The sequence below is a fragment of the Neltuma alba genome, unplaced genomic scaffold, assembly GCF_004799145.2.
Source record: "Neltuma alba isolate B1F8T4 unplaced genomic scaffold, ASM479914v2 tig00010553_pilon, whole genome shotgun sequence".
Lineage (NCBI taxonomy): Eukaryota > Viridiplantae > Streptophyta > Magnoliopsida > Fabales > Fabaceae > Neltuma > Neltuma alba.
Window position 1 is genome coordinate 55,104 of NW_021635420.1, and position 19,560 is coordinate 74,663.

The 19,560-nt window shown below is 30.5% G+C and overlaps 1 protein-coding gene across 2 annotated transcripts; it reads left to right on the plus strand.

Annotated features, from left to right (window-relative positions):
- Nucleotides 1-6,793: 6,793 nt before the first annotated feature.
- Nucleotides 6,794-10,819, plus strand: LOC114756953 (pyrrolidone-carboxylate peptidase 1-like). Of its 2 annotated transcripts, none has more exons than XM_028945931.1 (5): nucleotides 6,794-6,893; nucleotides 8,130-8,460; nucleotides 9,438-9,542; nucleotides 9,664-9,711; nucleotides 10,380-10,819. In XM_028945931.1, the coding sequence occupies exons 2-5, from the start codon at nucleotides 8,203-8,205 to the stop codon at nucleotides 10,617-10,619; spliced, it is 651 nt and encodes a 216-aa protein (XP_028801764.1). In that variant the 5' UTR covers nucleotides 6,794-6,893; nucleotides 8,130-8,202; the 3' UTR covers nucleotides 10,620-10,819. The 2 variants fall into 2 exon arrangements, with proteins under 2 accessions (XP_028801764.1, XP_028801765.1); XM_028945932.1 differs by lacking the exon at nucleotides 6,794-6,893 and adding an exon at nucleotides 7,109-7,169.
- Nucleotides 10,820-19,560: the final 8,741 nt, after the last annotated feature.

Here is a 19,560-nt window from a genome sequence, read left to right on the forward strand (position 1 = left end):
AAGGCACGATGACATGGCATCTTATCCTATCCTTTCTGATTTGTCGTCCACATCAGCAATTTTTTTTCCCATAAGCAGTTAGTTAACTCTGTTACGCCAACTCATCGATTTAAGGTTTAATTACTCAACAGATTAAATTATAATGGTTCCAGTGACGTAATAATTAGATAAAAGTTTAATAAAAAATAATTATAGGTATTCTATAGGAAAAATTGCAAATAAAGACCTCTTAATATATAAAATAACAATTAGGGACCTTGAATTTGAAAAATAGCTTCAGGGGACCCTGTCCCAAATTGCAAATATGAAATGATGTTAGAATGTCCAAAATGCCCTTATATTTTTTCTCTTTCTTCCTTTCCATATATTCTTTCCTTTCCTTCTTCTTTTCCTCTCTCTCTCTTCGTCTTTCTCTGTCCTCTGGTTTTATCATAATTATTTAACACACCACATGTGTTCGGAGCTTGTGATTGGGAACAAGTATGATGATTGCAAGATTGGAGCTGACCTTCGATGGATGCCGCTAGGTTGGGAAGAATGATATGAGATTGGGGCATCCTAGATCTACGACCATGAAGACGACGATGAGCAATACTTTTTTAGCAACCATGGGGAAAGAATTAAAGAGGAGGAGCTCAGCGACCACCACAAAGATGGTGTTTTTTTTTTTCCACTGAACTATTTGGTTTTCGTTTTATTGATTTTAGTTTTGCTTCTTTCTCCCCCTCACATTACAGGATCTTTTTTTTTTCTCATTTTGATTTTTGTCAATTTAAATTGGTATATACTAACGAAATAAGAAAAAAGATTAGTCTTGATATCATTTTGATTCTCATTATAACTTTGTGCCCACCATGTGGATGTTTCGATTAAACCTCAATGTTCACAACATATATACATGTGTATGTTTTTGACACTGTCAGGCTTGGAAGCTTTTCAATTTTAGTTTGTCATCTTCTTTCATTAGTTACTAATAACATGTGGTGAGGATATGAAAATAATAACTCTAATAAGTGAGATAATAAGTATGTATATGAAAATTACAATTCTAGTAAGTGAAATTACAAGTTTAGCTATGAAAATTATAAATTTAGAGAGTCAAATAACAAGTCTGGATGTGAAAATTATAAAGGTCATATATGAAATAACAACTTTGGATATAAAAATTACAAGTATAGTATATGAACTAACAACTCTGGATATAAAAATTATAAGTGTTATGAAATAACAAGTCTACATATGGAAATTACAAATACAGTATATTAAATAACAAGTCTGGATATGAAAATTACAAATGTAGTATATTAAATAACAAGTTTGTATATGAAAATTACAAGTTTAGTAAGTAAAATAACAAGTATAAATATGAAAATTATAAGTGCAATATAAAGTCTATATATAAAAATTACAAGTCTAGTAAGTGAAATAACAAGTTTGAATATGAAAATTATAAGTCTAGTAAGTGAAATAACAAGTTTAGATATGAAAATCACAAGTTTATTTAATGCAGTAACAAGTCTAGTAAGGCGAATAAAAACTTCTGATACGTAATTCATACAAATTTAAGTATCTATGTTAAATTGACAATTTTCACAATTCCTTGACAAATGACAAATTTAGTAAGCTGAATGACAACTTCTAATAAGCAATTCATAGAAGTTTAAGATTTTGTGTTAAAATAACAATTTGCACAATTCCTTAATGAATGACAAGTTTAGTAAGGCAAATAACAACTTCAAATAAGTAATTTATACAAATTTAATTTCTCTTCTCAAATGACAATTTCCAAATTTGTTTAGCAGATGACAAATTCTGATAAGTAATTCATGACAAGTTTGATTAGGCGAATGATAATTTTAGTAACGCGAATGACAACTTCTGATAAGCATTTCATACAATTTAATTTTCTTTGTTCAAATAATAGAATTTCCAAATTTCTTTAGCAAATAACAAGTTCATTAAGACAAATAATAGAATTTCTGTGTTTTTGTCACAACATTTCTGTCATCACATTTCTAATTAAGTGGATAAGATTAAATAGTTCTAAATTGTTACAATATAGAACAAATTAACAAAGTTAGATTAAGAATATTATTGATATCTATTTTATTTGCAGAAGACCAAATAGAAAAATACCCATCTGTTAGGAACAAACTCAAGAATTAGCTTGCCTATGAAGGACCAAGTTATAAGAGACTAAATACTCCACAAAATTTCACTTCAAAAATCCACTTTGGATCATACTACAATGCCAAAACAAAATGCTATAACCTATTTTAATCATTATACTATACAAGGCATTTGTAAACTGCCAACATTAATAGGCTAGCTTAAGTAAACCCAACAAGAAACTATAGAGACTTAATGTGATTTTTCAAACAGACAGCAACCCCCTCATGTGTAATGGAATTCAAGTATGAACATTCACTAGGCATCATCATTGTTAAAGTTTACAGGGAGATATTGAAGATATCATCGTTTCAGCTAGTAACAAAACAGTTTTGATTCAAAGCAAATCGATCCTCAACTCAAAAGCATCCCTAAATTCCAAAATTCTATCACACCAATTACAAGGAATGAAAAGCAGTAGCAGCACCAAAAACAGGGGAAACCGGCAAGAGGAAGCGATATCATCCAAATTTCAATACATACCAGTGGTGACAAAGAAGATTGAATTATGCGAAAATTTCCAAATCGTATGATATGCCGCAACTATTATAAATCTAGACAGAACTTTCAAATAATTACAAAATCCAAGAAGTGTCAAAGAGTATTCCCAAGCATCCACAGCAAGCAATGAAGAGAATAAGGTTATGCTTTGAAAGTGAAGAAGAAGAAAAATAGGGTTACAGTGACGCAGCTGATATTTGCTTCGAATAATGACTCCCGAGAGGGAAAGAGGTGGTGACGACAATACCCATGAGCGAAGTTTCTTCTCATCGCATCCATAGAGACCACAAGGGGCTTTGGCAAGGAGATGAGTCAAGGAACCAGAAATCCAAGGAAGATGGAGACAAGACAAGGAGAGAAAATCAAACACAGAACAATCAGTTGTGATCCTTACCGTAGCTCATTCACTCATGGTCACCTTCCTTCATTCTTGCTGCCATTTACATAAGAAAGGAAAGAGGGAGACGAGAAGAAGAGTGAAGAAAGATGATGTCGGGGGATAAAGGATTGGGGAAAAGTAGAAGACCAATTTTGTCATTTAACCAACATTTCATAATTTCTATTTGGGACCGGGTCTTCTAAAACTATTATCCAAATTCAGGGTCTCTAATCGCTATTTTATATATTGGGAGGTCTTTATTTGTAATTTTTCCTATTCTATATGCAAGTTACTTGTATCTTATTTTTATTTACCAAGAAATTCATTAAATTGATAAATTTTTTCACATTTGTTCCTATTAAAGAAATGGTATTAAAAAAAACATGTCGTACATTTTCTCTCAACTTTTTTTTTTATTGTACTCAATAAGAATAAAATTAGCAAAGGGTCATTATTGCCTTCAAGGGACTTATGGGATCAAGTTTTTTTTTATTACAAGTGACTTACATATAAGAATAAAGTGATGAATATATATATATAAAAAAATAAATCCATAATAAGTTTAATTGTCAACATAATAACACAATAATATATGAAGTTTTTAATTAAATAACAACATATAACAACAAGTAGTTTGAAAATATAATGAATTTTTTGAAAGGGTCCATTTCATCTGCTGAAAAACCGTTTGGTTTTTAAGAAATTGTTTTGGTTCTTAAATATCAATCAAAGTCTAAATTCTGATTTAACAGCGACTCAACTTCACTTCAATACAATTTAATTACTATAATTTTTTAAATTAAAAAAAAACTAGTAAACCTGACTGACGATGCTATTTGTTAAATTGTATGATTTAGTGTGACTTCTTAATACTACCCCTAGTCTTAATTATAAAATTTTGTTTATAGTCTATAAACGAGATCTTATAATTAGAACTAGAGGTAATAATTAAAAGTATGTAAAGAAAAGAAAAGAGGGGGCCTGGGAATTGGGATCCCACATGCCTAGCTGCAGAAGCAACCCTTTGTAATGGAAGTTGTTAGAGGCAAGTGCCATTATTGTGGCAATAATTTATTTCCTAAGATTGAAAGATCCGGCAGCTAATTCTATCTACGATACAGTTTGGAAATTAAATTGGATTACTATGCAAACAAACACTTGGTGCAAGCTATTTAATTTGAGAATTTAGTTTTAGTCTTAAATCTAAAATTTTAATATATTTCATCTTTTATATTTATTATTGTTTTTCCAACTAATTTATTTAATTTATATACAAATATATAGTCTAATGGTATATTGGTATATAGGGACATTTTAAAAAGATTATGTCATGTTTATTAAAATTAAGTGATTTATTTATTGTTTTATACTTATATTAAAACTGGAAGAATATCATTTGTCTCAAAAATTTTCTCCCAACTCCCCTCACTCTGCAAGACTAAAATCATTTTTTAATTTTAAGGATGCATTATTTTAATTATAAGGACAAATTGAAAATTTTACGTAAACTATAATAATCAATTTTAATTTTAATTGTATATAATAAAAAATAAAGATAAATAAAATTGTTAATTTTATTATTATATTTTAGCAATGCATGAATTCCAACTGTGAAGACCCCTCAAAAGCACTTACATATGACTCGGAACAATACTATTTTCACATATTTATATCATAAAATTATTTAAAATAAGCTAATTAGAAAAACAACAACTTAATTTGAGACAAAAACTCCTCTTAAATATTTACCTTGTATAATACAAAATTATTTAACATAAACTAATCCCAACAAACAATAACGATGATTCATGTTCCACAACATGTGGTATTAAATTTTTGATAATCAACGTGCAAGCAATATGTCCGTATAACAGTTAGCTTAATGACTCTTAGACAATGTTTAATGGGTCAAGGAGTAATTTTATTTGAGCAAAATTACACAAAAAATGAATAAAATTGCAAAAAAAAAATCATTTGTACTACTAAAAAGATTATGAATAAAATTGCACCTTTCCTCATATTTAATTGCTAATGAAATTTGAATCATTTCATGCATTTTTAAAAAATAATTTTTTTAAAAAAATACAAATGGAATTCATTTATTTTTTCACTTCCAAATATATGCAGCATTTCATCTAGGAAGATCCCGGAGAGATACTACTTAGATTTTAAAATTGTAAATTATTCTTGTTTTTTATACTTTAATAACAATTGACTATATTTAAAAAAAAATAACGAGACATCTTTATAAGAAAATAAAATTCAAGTGGTAATTTTTTAGGAATTTCTTTTTCATTTAAGCTATATTTGATATGAAGAAAATGATGGGAAGAGAGAGAGGAGAGGAGAGGAGATTAAAAATTTTAATGACTTTAATTTAAAAATTTTAAAAAAAAATATAGTTATATAATTTTAATAAAAAAATGTAATATAAAAAAATAAAAAAATTGATTTTAATCTCACCTCTTTTTTTTTTTTTAATCGAACTCATTCCTTTCTGTTTCTCTCTTGCCAAACAGACTCCATTTAGAATCCTCTTTTGCAAGGAAAATTAAAAAGAAGAAAGGGGAGAAAGTTTTTTAATAAATTTAATTTAAAAAATTAAAAAATTATAGTTAAAATTTTTTAATTAATTTTTCTTACTTTTTAATTTTGTGTATTTTATTTATCAAAATTTTAGAACACTATTTTTTTAATTTTTTAAATCAATTCTTCCCTCCTATTCACTCCTACCAAACATTCGGTCAGCGATTTTATAATAGCCACGCGTTTTTTGTGAGGACGATAATCCTCGCCTTCACCAACCTAAACGGGTGTGGGACTCATCAAAAGGACATGATGACGCAACGACGGAGAAATGATGGCGCCTGGAGGAGTAAAAAGAAGGGAGAATTACAATCCAGTTGCAAGAAAAAAAAATTAATATAATTTTTGATTTCTTAAATTTATTCTTATTTTGATTTTAATTTCTCAAGTTTTCAGTTATAAATTTTTAAAAGATAAAATCTCCAAATTTTTATTAGATCATAAAGACTAATATTTTAAATAAAAAAACCTTAATGGACTAAATCCTATGATTTGAAAGTTGAAAGACCAAAATCAAAATGAGAGTAATCTTAAAAGACCAAAATTTGCATTAACCAAAGAAAAATAATTACTACCTCCTATACTTAATATAAGAGTTTGTTTAACTTTTATTTTAATGCTAAATTTAAGATCTTAATTCTCTTTGTTTTTTATATTTATTTATTTTTTTCTAAGGTAGTCTTTGAAGTAATGATAATTCTAGTCCATACATTTAATTAATAAGGATATTTAAAAAAAATCTATTTATTATAAATAATCAATTTAACTAATTTTCTTAATCTATTCAAATTTGTCAACTAGTTTTATATTAAAGATAAGAGGTAGTACTAAAAAGTCTCAATAACAATCTAGCTAATAATGACAAGTTTTAAAATAAAAAATAACCATTTTAAAGATATATTTTATAATTATTTTTTTTGGAACTTTATCATAACTCTTTCTGAAAAGAACGTCTCTTATGAAACGCTTTGTCGTTTGGACGCCAAGTCACCAGTGGTCTGTCGCTTCACGAAACCGCCGATGACGTATAGCCACGCCAAAACTCATCACCAGAACGCAACAGTGGCAGAAATCGTAATAACACGACAACCCAATGGCATTTTACTATCCTCTTCTTCACAAAATGACGATTACAGCTTCGAGTACCAAGCGACGCAACTGATGATGCGATATGCTTTTGGTCTCCTCTCTCTTCTTCGTCTACCTCAATTCTCTAAAGTTTGAGCTTCTACGGCTCCTTTCACAGTAGCGTTAATCGGTAGGTATCTTTCAGTCTCCGGTTTCTCCCCTAATTTACCTTGTCTCTGATTCTGTTCACTGTTCGCCACTGCTATGTACTATTCTCTGCAGTTGACATTGAATTCACCTCCTTCTGATTGCGATTATATGTGTTCAAATGATGTCTGGCAATCGTGTTTTGTATCACTGTGTAGAAACTGGTGCGAAAAATAAGCATGTTTTAGCTGGAGTAGGATTGAAACTTGAGAATTACATTATCTTCTGTGAAGGAAAGGCTGTTTTGAGTCGATTTCCGGTATGATTTATTCTTGTACTGAGAAATTCACAATTCGAGTAAATAAATCACTGTGGGTCACGAAGTGGAACGTAGAGTATGACTTCAAACCATTGTGTAGACGAAGATCCTGTTTAGTTTCCGATTCTGCAGTACGCTTATGTTATCGGGATGATTTAGCCTTTTAACTCTGTGTCTACGTCGATCACATGTTAAGTCACCTGAAGTGAAAACTACAAGCGTGCGATGACTCTTAAGTTTTGCAGTCAAGTACACCTAAATTACCTGAAGTGCTTCAATTTTTCCCTATTACCATGCTCTGATTATGCAAGCCCGTTCGCCTGTTCTTAATAAAATCAATTGAAGGCACCATTTACCATGACAATAAGTCTGATCATTGACATAGGCATGTCATATGTTCCATCTATTTCAAAATAATTGTTACTTTGGTTTTTGGTATTTTTCAAAAAATGTCATTTAATTTTTTTTTTAATTTTAATATTGCCAGGATTGTTTTTACTACGTTAACCTTTGTTAATATCTCAATCTAATCCAATAGCGTATTTTGGAAAGTATTTGAATCAAGGATATTTTAGTAAAGTATAATTACATTTTACTATAATCTGGTTATTTAATGATTTCCTCGGTCTGTGTAAAAGACCCCAATGCGGCAATTATTTTGAAATGAAGCGGAGTAAAATGATAGTGGAATGTTAGTGCGAAAAAAAAAAAAGTGGAATCAAAAGGTTTGGAACATGGAGATCGGTTTTCCTTGGTGGTTTGATGGCTCGATAGAGCAATGAAACTATGTCAACTGTGATTGGCTGAGCTCCAGTCTAGACAGTGGCGACCTTGGGCAATAAATTCTTAAGCCTGAAGTTAATGTCTGGATAACCTTTAACTGGAGACTCTTAGGCAAACCTAGATGCTTATGGCATTTATAGGGAGTGCAATTTGCCACTAATTGTTTTTATTTTGCAGTGTTGGCATAAACACCGGTTAATTGCTAAGTTCATCGAAAATTGGGAACTGCATCCGCATTCAGAACGACGAAATGGGATCTGAAGGGCCAAAGGCCATCACTATTCATGTAACCGGATTTAAAAAGTTTCAAGGTGTTGCTGATAATCCAACAGAGACCATTGTTAATAAATTGAAGGATTATGTAGAAAAGAGAGGTCTTCCTGCAGGAGTTACGCTTGGGAGCTGCACTGTGCTTGAGGCGGCTGGGGAAGGTGAACTTCCACAGCTTAACCAGACATTGGAATCTGGTATTTCAAAAGATGCTGCAAGCAATGCACATATTGTGTGGGTTAGTTTTCTTCGTTTACTTAGTTATAGTATTGAGATTGAATTTTTGGTTATGTCGCCTGATTTGTATGTCATAATTCAGATATGCATTGCAAGAAACATAGTTTTTCTGAAAGTGGCCTTTATGAAGTACATGGAAAAGGGTCAGGGACTTGCTGACTGGGACAAAAATGGAAATAATGAACAATGTTTTTCCTTAATCAGTCATTAATTCCATTTAATATTTTGCAGTTAGGTTTAACTTTCTAGTCTTAATTATGATATGATGGGAGCATCCTGGTTTTCAGAATGATTGCTATAGTAAAGTGTCAGGCAGTCTTGACAAAGTCGATAAAACTTCAAAGTACACATTTAATTTTATATTGGTCCAGTTTTAATGGTGGTTTTTTTTTTTTTCAAAAAATTTTTTTGACTGGAAGTCACCGCCCACCAGGTTGCACTTTGTTACCATCAACACATGAATGCTCTGCATTTGCTGTGGGGCATTGCAATATTGCTAATTGCTCTAGCGATACAGTTCTTGACACCCTTTCTGAATCTTTTGGCTTCTTTTTCGGGGAGGATAACTTACCCATAACCTACTGGTATATTTTCCCTTCTTTGTAATAAATAATGTGTATTCTTCTGAAGTGTTGATCTAAAATAATTGTCTATTATCTTCTCTTTGCCATCCGTAGCAAGGTAATCTTGTGATTCCACTGAAAGTGTCTTCTAATAAGTTAACTATACATGTTTTCCCGTGCACTGCATGAAATTTGAGGAATGAGCTGCATTATTCATAGCTTTTGGCTAGTGTGGCATGTTATTTATTTTATTTTTATATTGATATGTTGATGATATATTGTTTTTCCTTCCTCTGTTGTATGCTAATTTGCAGTAGATGTTTGAATAGAAATATTGGTGTGCTATGCATTGATATGACTGTGTTGTGTCCTGGATTGGTTTAATTAAGGGACTTTTCCTGCATTTTTGCTTTAGCTTCACTTGGGGGTGAATAGTGGGGCTCTGAAGTTTGCCATTGAGCGGCAGGCAGTAAATGAAGCCACTTTCCGCTGCCCAGATGAGTTAGGCTGGCAACCTCAGGTGAATTATGGTTTTTGTTCTTTTATTATATAGGCTACAAATTCTCCATGGTATTTTGTTGGAAATTGGAATACCTTAAATTTTTCTACATCAATTACTTTACCTAACTTTTATATTTCAGCAAGTCCCAATTGTGCCTGAAGATGGAGGAATTTCCCGAACAAGAGAGGTATCTTTTGATCCATATCTTTTCAAATAGCATGTCATTGGACAACTGCATTTAATGGTGTTTTGGGATTATTACCTTAAAACTTGTATTGTTTATTCTCAATGATGAGGATTAAAAGTTGATGCTGGTTCTTATGATGACTGGGAAAAGCTTGTAGTTTTGTTTTTAACTTGGAGATATTTCACTCTATATGAGGAATATCCTTCCTCAGCTCCCCCCCCCCAAAAAAAAAATGTTTGTAATAAAGAAGTACATGCAAATAAACAGGGAAAAAGAACACCAAGCACTAAACTTCTGTTAGGAGAGTCAAATACCCAGGACACCCGTATAAGCTTGTTTTCATAATGTTGCTTTTTAGATCTGGGGTGAGTGTAAATATTCCCCGTTGATGGCAAAACAAAACTAACCAATATAAACAAGCGATGAATGTCTTGTCTCCATGATTCTCGTCAACATCCTACAGCGTGGGACGCTATTGTGTGGTAAAATTTGTGTAAGCAAAATGTCTGGTAATGTTATGCTTGCTTGAACGCATAAACATGAAACGTGTGCTTCCCGCTCATTTGATATGGTAGTAATTAGCAATAAAATCTATGTAGTTTACTTGCTGAGCTATCACTTGTACCTCTGGCTTTCCCTGACATTTCTCTTTTCCTATGTTATTGAAGACCTCTATGCCTGTTGAGGCAATCTTCAAATTCTTGAAGAAGGAGGCTTTTGATGTGATTATATCAGATGATGCGGGACGCTTCGTCTGCAACTATGTTTACTACAACTCCCTCCGATTTGCAGAACAACACGGTAACAAGTCTCTATTTGTCCATGTCCCCCTCTTTTCAAGAATCGATGAAGAAACCCAGATGCGATTCACTGCCTCTCTTTTGGATGCCATCGCTTCTGCGTTATAATTTTATTAATTTGATTGATATTTATAAGGATTATCATGTCGTCTTGTGCTTGTCCATCCATCTGTATCAGCAATATCAATATCAATGAAATTGTAAAATAATATACAAATGAACCAGGGAATCGCTGCTGTGTTTTTTCGAGTGAGATGCATTGTTGTGCTTACCATTCAAAGCAAATCATTGATGTTCCAAGACTTGAATCATCTCTTGCACTGCGTAAATTTCTGGTAATTGCTCAAATATCTGTCCACGTTATATATACGGAGTTTCACGCATGGTATGGTTGTTAACAGTTTGAGACATGGTGGTTCAAAACTTTCTTATTTATTGTTTTTGTGGTAAGATGGCTTTGTTAGACACTGCAAGATAAATCAGTCAATATAAAAAATAAATATAAGGAGAGTCATCATGCTATTAATAAACTATAAATATAAATGGTGTTTCTCTTTTTGGGCTATGTACTTCTCTTTTCTTTTTCACCCTTTTAAATGCTAGAAAAATATGTACAACTTTTGTTAAATTTGCATGTTCGTACTTATCCGTCTGTTCCATGAATGAAAGATATCTAATGTAGAAATCACAGCTTGTGAATGGTTTGCGATGCATTTTGTCTGAGAGGGCAAATTATTATAATGTAAAAGAAGTGGCAAGAGCATCAAGTGACCAGGGAACGTTGAAGAAATGGATGGTTAAGGCATATGGGTATATTTGATCCCCTCAGTCATGTCTAATTCATTTTCGTCTTTCTCGTGTGGATAGATTTTCGCCTCTCTAAGTATGATTGGATGGTGTTTAGTACGGACTAAGTTTTTTTCCTTTTCACTTGTTAGTTTGGGAAAATCACACGATTTTTTTTTTTAAATTATTAAATTTCAGATGAGAAATTCCTAAGTCAAGTGTTGTTAAAACTTGTCAAAGTATGTGAATCAAATCTGATTTAAGATTTAATAATTTCAAACTTCTTTTAATGGGATTCTCTCTATTAGTTTCTCTCTATGCCTTTTAACGCTTAAAATTACTGCATTTCCAATCCACAAAGTGATGATATATAGAGAATTTATGTTATCCAAAATCAATCCGGATGGTCCGGATTTGTTAGATAATCTTCGCATGTGTTAATATATTTTAACTTTAAAATATTTATATGCAAAATAGAAATAATCTATTAATAGTCTGCTGTTCAAGAATAATGATTCATAAAATATATAAATGGTAAAATAACATCTGGTAAAAAAAAAATCATAAAATAACATACATTGGGTCTTACCATTCTATTTATCCCAAGAGGCCTCAAGCTGGACTGGATCAATTGGGCCGGTCAAACTTCCGTTCGTCTAATGGGCCAACCTCGCATTGGAAAAGAGAATAATTTCCCACAAACTTGGAACAAAATTTTTTTAAAAAGTACTCCTCCGGTCCTAATTATAAGACCCAATTGACTTATTGAGGAGATTAAGGAAGTAAGTTAAGTTATTTATAATAAATAATCCTTGCTAATTAAGTATATTACTAAAACTATCATTAGAAGGATTATCTTGAAAAAAATGCATAATAAAAGAGAAATGGATTGGGTCTATAATTAGGACCAAATAAAAGTCAAATTGGGTCTTAAATAAGGACCGGAGTATTTTTTTTTAAAAAAACCTAATTAAAACCCACGAGAAACAAGTAAGAGACTGTAATGGGATTTGTTAAACTGGATAGAATAAAAATCCTACATCTCTGTAATTTTTGTTTTACTTTTAACTTTCTCCGTCGTTATCTTAAAAAAATGGGTGGGAGACTGTTAGTTAAATTTTCTTCAATTTAACTTTCAGGTCTTAAGTTTGCAGCTGCATTAAATAATTCTTTGGAGAAGTTGATCCGAATTAGGCGGGTCTAATATAGTAATCAAATACTAGGTGGTTGGATTAAAAGAAAAACAATATAAAAGATAAATACAATCAAATAATATTTTATTTTTTCTATATGCAGAAATCCATTTATCCAGGTGTGAATTGGAAAAAAAAATGTCTGTCATTTAATTTAATTTCAAGTACATCATATCTAAAAACTAATATACTACTTGATTTTATTATGTTAGAATTATGTTACTAGCAATAATTTTCCCTCTTTATGCATGGAACCTTCTGCTAATTGATGTTTAGGGGGAATAAAACAAGGTTAGGCAATCAGTTAAATAAAGACAATATGAGACTAGCGAGATAAATAATTTGTGCTGTCCATAATTGTAATTAGCATTGATTAAATATTCATAAATAAAAAATTAATTACTTCCTATTTGTTCATTGAATTGTTACATTAAACAAAACAATCATGTTGAATTGTTGATGCTTGTCTTGCCTTCTCATCAAAAGCTGACAAACCTAAGCGTTGTGCAGAACTGTAAAAATATTGACATTTTTGTCTAAAGTAACATATAATACAAAATGGGACCAATTTTCATGGACTATTTTAATTATAAGAAAACTGTTATTCTACAGTGAAATGGAATACAAAATGGGACCAATTTTTATGGACTATGTTAATTAGAAGAAAACTGTTATTCTGAATACAAAATGGAACCAATTTTCATAGACTATTTTAACTTAATTATTAAAAAAAAGCTATTATTCTACATTGAAAATGGAATACAAAATGGGAAGAGTTTTCATAGACTATTTTGGGCTTTATTGAGGTCACGATCGAAATCACTTATAAATATGGTATACGTAACTCAAGATAAAACTCTTTTCATATATTTACCTCATATTTCTTAAATTAAGATTAAAGGCTTAGAGCGCAAGGTTTTTGCCTTTTCCAACAAGTACACTTTTTAAGATTTGAATTTGTGTTTTTCTCTTTACAGAGATGAGGCTGCTTTGTTGGTAACTTTTATTCTACATTGAAAATGGAAAACAACACAAGAAAAAGAAATGCTATGCATCATTTTTCTTGTACATCTCATTCCAAAAACGAAATTTTGCCCCAAAAAAAAACAGAGCTTGGACATTACAATCTTTCATCTCTAGTAATTCTGTTTGAGTTAAAAAAGTCTGCATAATTATCATAACTTCTCTAACAGTTCTATCTGTTCCTAAATGTACTTCTATATCTGCCTCTCTTACTCAAATTTAAATATATGAGTAGATTAATTTGTCCATTTCTATCTAAAACTTATTGCCCAATCCACAAGCCACGTGGGATTCAACCATATGTGTGGTATCTTAGCATATTCATGTAGGATCATATTGGATAGAGTCTGTCAATAAAGACAATGTATTCGTATTTCACAAGTCATCATCAGTTCTGCTCATCATCACTTATCTACATGTGTCTTCTGCTGCATCTTTCCTTCCCTTCTTTGACTCTCTGATGCCAAGTAGTTTTATATGAGCTACAATTTATATATAAATTCACACACACACACACACACATATACATATTTTATTGTGATAGCCTGTCACTTTACAAAACTCACCAATAATTGTGTTACACATCATTTATATGTAGAACTACAGTGTAAAGCTCATGATGTGGTATGTTTGTCTGATAGAAAGAAGGAAATCAAACAAAAGCTCAAAAAAAATTCTTCTATGAATGTAAGAGTTAAATAACTAATTTATAGAGACGAAAAAAATAATTTAGTTATTTAAAAAAAAATATGTTAACTTTTAAAGTACCTGTTTGTATTATGTATACTCAATAAAGATAGTTAAGAAAAAAAATATAAATTTAAAAAATAAAATGAATTAAGATCTTATTTAATAGAAAATACTTATTCTGACTTTTAAATTTTGAATCAAAAGTAGTAGTCGGATTTTTTTTTTTAAAAAAAAAAGTAAGTAGTCGGAGTTCAATTCTCAATTTTTCTTTTTGTATGGAAAAAAAAACCTAGTTAGTAAATATCTATCATTTGCCCTTTGTACTTTGAAAAATATACTCCTGAGTCATGCTTGGAAAGCGGGACTGAGGGAGAGGAATTGGGATTGGACTAAGGATTTGGGCAAATTGTAATGTTTGGTGTGAGATGTTAAGGATTACTGGGGATTAAACAATGCTATATAGATGGGATTATACAATCCCACTTTCCCCCATGGTAACGACTTTTAATTCCTGGGATTAAAGACTTAAAAGACAAAAATGTCCTTGTTTATAATAATTGTAAGACATAATTACCCCTAAACATGTTTATTTGCCATAAGACGGTCTTTAAATTCTGTCATTATTGGATGTTTTTATAATTTCTTTGAAAATGGGTGCTGCGAGTTACGAGATATTCTGGAGGGACAAATCTTGAACTTTTAGTCAAGTGCTTCTTATCAATTTTTCAAATAAAATATAATAAGGTTAAAGTATATTTTTAGTCTTTAAACTTTACAGAATATTTTATTTTGATTCTTTAACTTTAAAAAGCAAACTTTTAGTTCTCTAATTCTAAAGCTGTTAACAAAAAATATGATATTAAGCTCTTGAATGTTAATAAAACATTAAATATTAACATATTAAGTTTAATTTTTAAAACAAACATCATTGTTACAAAAAGTCATAATTTAATATTAATGATTTTAGGATTAAAAGACTAAAACTATATTTTTTTAAAGTTAAGGATTAAACTGAAACTTTATATAAAATTAAAAGACCAAATATATACTTTAGTCAATATATTAATTATTGGATGTTTTAGGATAATACTCCTCCGGTCCTTAATATAGGACCTAATTGTTGAGTTGATTTTAGTCCTAAATATAAGACCTACTTTTTATATTTATCAATTTTCTCTAAACTACTCATGTGAATACTCCCTCAACCATAATTAAGTAGAGGAGAGAGAGGAGGTATTAAGAAAGATGATTATGGTATTTTAGGAAAAACATGTCACATTTCTTATAATTAACTAACTTACCTAACTTCCTTAATCTAATCAAATTAGTTAAATGGGTTTTATATTAATGATCGGAAGAATAAATACTAATAAATTTACATAACGTTATTGATGGAAAGTATTGGAATACATTCTAGCGGACAATCTCGTTACAAATTTTAATGTATTTATTTTTTCAGGAAAAAAATACATGATCATGTGGTCTCGCATTCCCAGGCGTGCATAAGGTTGGTGTCCCAAGTTCTAAATTGCCAAGGGTATTATACTCTTTTAATCTTATCAATCTTATAAAATAAAATAAATGTATGTACTCCCTCCACATATTACATCTTAGCAAACATAAAATAAAAGCCGCCTTCCCATTCTCAATCCCATTAACTATTCCCAATCCATAGAAAATGGGATAAATTGCTTAAATATCTTGAAAGTACTTGTGAAAAAACACCCAACATCTGAAAGTGTTTTTTGACTTTTATATGTCCTGAAAATTTATTTTTGTACAAGAAATATATTGACTGTTATCTATCATTAAGTCTGACCATTGAATTTTGTGATTTGACCAGTATATTTAACGGTCAAATTTAACAGTAGATAACAATTTAAGGTAAAAATGTTATGAAATAAAAGTTTCAGAGCATATAAGAGTCAAAAAAATTCCAAGTGCTGGATGCTTCTTCATATATGCTTTCAAGGTATTTAAGTATCTTATTATATCAAAAATCAATACTACGTGCTAAACATGACCTTAGAGTTTCAAAGAGAGGGGGGAAAAAAAAGAAAGAAAGGAATTGAAAACAGATAAAATTCCTTTTTGATTTGTACCATCTTATTTTAACTTCCCAATACTTGTTGGGACCATTACAAAATCATCCAGCTATGTAGGAAAACAAACACTCATGAACTAACTAATAGAGACAAAGCTGAAAAATTACAACATTGCAAAACATGAATCCTTAATTAAAACTGAAAACAAGAAAATAAACAGTACTTATTATTTTTCTGTTTCTAAATATAAAATCTATTTTGTAGTATAATTTATACTTTACACTATAAAATAGATTTTACATTTAGTACAGAAGGTAATATTACTCAAAATCAGAATCTGCCAACTGGACCTGGTACCCAAAAAACATGCCTACCTGCTTTATCTCAAAAGCTTTGGGATCTTGTTCCACTTGATTTATATAAGCCACTAATAAAGTACATGATCCCCTTCTTTTTCTTTAATATACACACATACACACAAACAAATAGACTACTGCAGAAAATCTTATGCATGATCTTGAAGAAACTTTTTATGCATTTAGAATTATTCTCTGAAAAGATTGATGGATGTGAAGTCTTGAGATGTCATTTGGAAGGAATAAATTAAAAGTGATAATCAACAAACAGTCACTATGTTGAGATCTCATTCTTAGTTTTATTAAAGCACCAACTGATAATTATGCAGCTTCTTTCAACATGAACTAATCACATCCTCATCCTTCTTCTTCTGCATAAGTTGGGTCTTTTCTGATGAACATTCCACATCAGTAAAAACCAAAACCTCACATGGCAGACACTAATCATCATAACCCAAAATTTGTGTCCCGTGTGTGATTGTGCCATATATATTGTTATCTGTGTGTGTGCCGTGAGATAAGGGTCGTGTCCACGAAATTACAGGCCAAGAAAGTATGTATGGGATAAGGGGGTTGCAAGGAAATGATTTTTTTGTTTTTCAAGGGAGTGATTAATGATAAAAGCAACTACCTTGGGGGCTTAAAGCAAATCCGTGAGTATCCACAAGTATATAGCTGAAATGTGGGCTTTTATTTTTATATAAGGCATCTTTTAGTCCTGAGATTTAATCTTATTTTGATTTTGATTGATTGGCCATTAAATTTGAAACCAGTGATTTTGGTCCTTAAAATTTAATTTCATTTTGGTCTAGTTAACAATTTTTTGTTCTGCAATGGTTTTAGTTCATGAAACAAGGTTTGAACGGCCAAAACAACTTGCTTCAAATTTTATGAACAGAACTAAAATGAAGTTGAATTTTAAGAACTAATCATAATATTAACATCTATATGCGTGTGTGTATGGGATATGAAATGAAGGACGAGCCAGAGGATGGAACAAAAATGATGGAGATGGGAAATACAGTTCTGTCTTTTGTCTGTCTCATGAACATATATAAGGAACAATAAAAAAAAGGGAAGGAAATAAAAGAAGGTACGTACAGATAGCAAAATGGGTCTCTTTCTAACTGGGAATTCACATGCATGTTGCTTCCATCCACAAACTACCACATCACCTGCGGACCAACAACACCAATGAAAAGCCCTTTATGTCTATCTATATGAATAGCAAGCAGCCAAACAAATCATAATTTATAAATAGTTTAACAACTTCACATTTCTTATGCCTTTGAACTCGTAACATAATGGCATCATTGGTTGGTTTTCCCCATAATAAGTTCAATTCCACTTGTAACCTCATATTCTTATCAGTGCCTAGTCCTCTAGTTTTTTAAAAAATCAAACTTTTTTAATAAAACTTAAGTCTATAAAATATTAAAACAAGTTTCTTTTAGTGCTTGAGAGAAAAAAAAGTATGGTGAACTAAAGCGAAACCTTGGTCAAGCTGGGGGAGAAAGAAAAAGAAGTTTGTGAAATTCAAAAAGGGATAATTCCAACAAACTGAATTTCTTATGAGTCATAAGTAATTTTTTTTCTTATAATATATGCATGGGACCACCATAATCAGTCCTTTTTTTTCCCCATACGACGGCTAATAAAAGTCCACATCATCTGGCTGAAAATCTTATAGATTACATTTGCACAAGTCATTGTGAAGTGTGAACTTGGTTTTCAGGTTTGATTCTGTACATTAATTGTCAAAACTCTAAGGCGATCCGTGAACTTAAACACGTGATTATAGCCAGAATTACCTCCAAGTTAATAAAGCATTTAACTTTCTTCTTTTTTCCAATATTTTCGTCAGGAAGAGAACAACTAACACAGTTATTTGAAACTATAGATGGATCTTAACTTATTTTAATTTCTAAATCGATAACACCATCAATTTAAAATAAAAAAAGATATAAGATGGATGGGAGTTCTTTACTTGAATAAATTATATATGATTGCCCCTGAACTTTGGGTTATATATATATATATATGCAGATAATTTCCTTAGATTTATTGCTCTTCTTTTGTCAGTTATTTTATAAAAATGATATAATATGGCATCAGGAGTTTATTTACGTAAGAATTAAAATTCAAGAAAGGTTACTAGCCTAGGTAACTCAAAATTTGAGAAGGTTATCCGCATAAATAAAAATAAAAATAAAAATAAAATAAATATTAGTCAATAACATAACATATTATCCTTGAATGTAATGTAAAAATTCGGGTCATCTTTTTTCTTGGCCAAAATTAAAGCGCCTATTAAGTACTACCCTTAGTTCTTAACATACTATCTAATTTGTAGTTTAAATTAAACTACAAAATAAATCTTATATTAAAAATTAGATGATAGTATAAAATTGTGAGTTGTAGACTTAAATTAAAGAAAAATGACAGTGCAACAAATTGTAATAAATAACTAAAGTGAACTGTAGACCTTTTCCATCTCATAACTATCTGTCTTGGCATTACTCACCAAATAATAATAAACAAGAACAATATTAGTGCTTATACTTTAATGCAAAATCCAAACTTAGTTAAATATAATGTCTACTCTCAACAAACAAGCTAAGTAAGCTACATGTGTCAACCAATATTTTGATAATATTTTTTAAATATTTAAAATCTTAATGTCATCAATATTTTGTTAATGGAGTCAAAGCACTAGAGAGTAAAGAGACATTTTATAAAATAAGGAATATATCAAAACAAAGCCTTACGTCAAGTGAAATACTAAAGTGTATTTCTCTCACTTTCATTTTAAATTTTTTTTCAAGGAATATTTGTGTATTCTTTAAATAAAAGTATCTGAACAACTTTGACAAATTTTATAGAATAATAATTTGCCCATGCATACACACAAAACGCATATATGATTTTGATGGGGTGATCCTTTAGCTACCCTTTT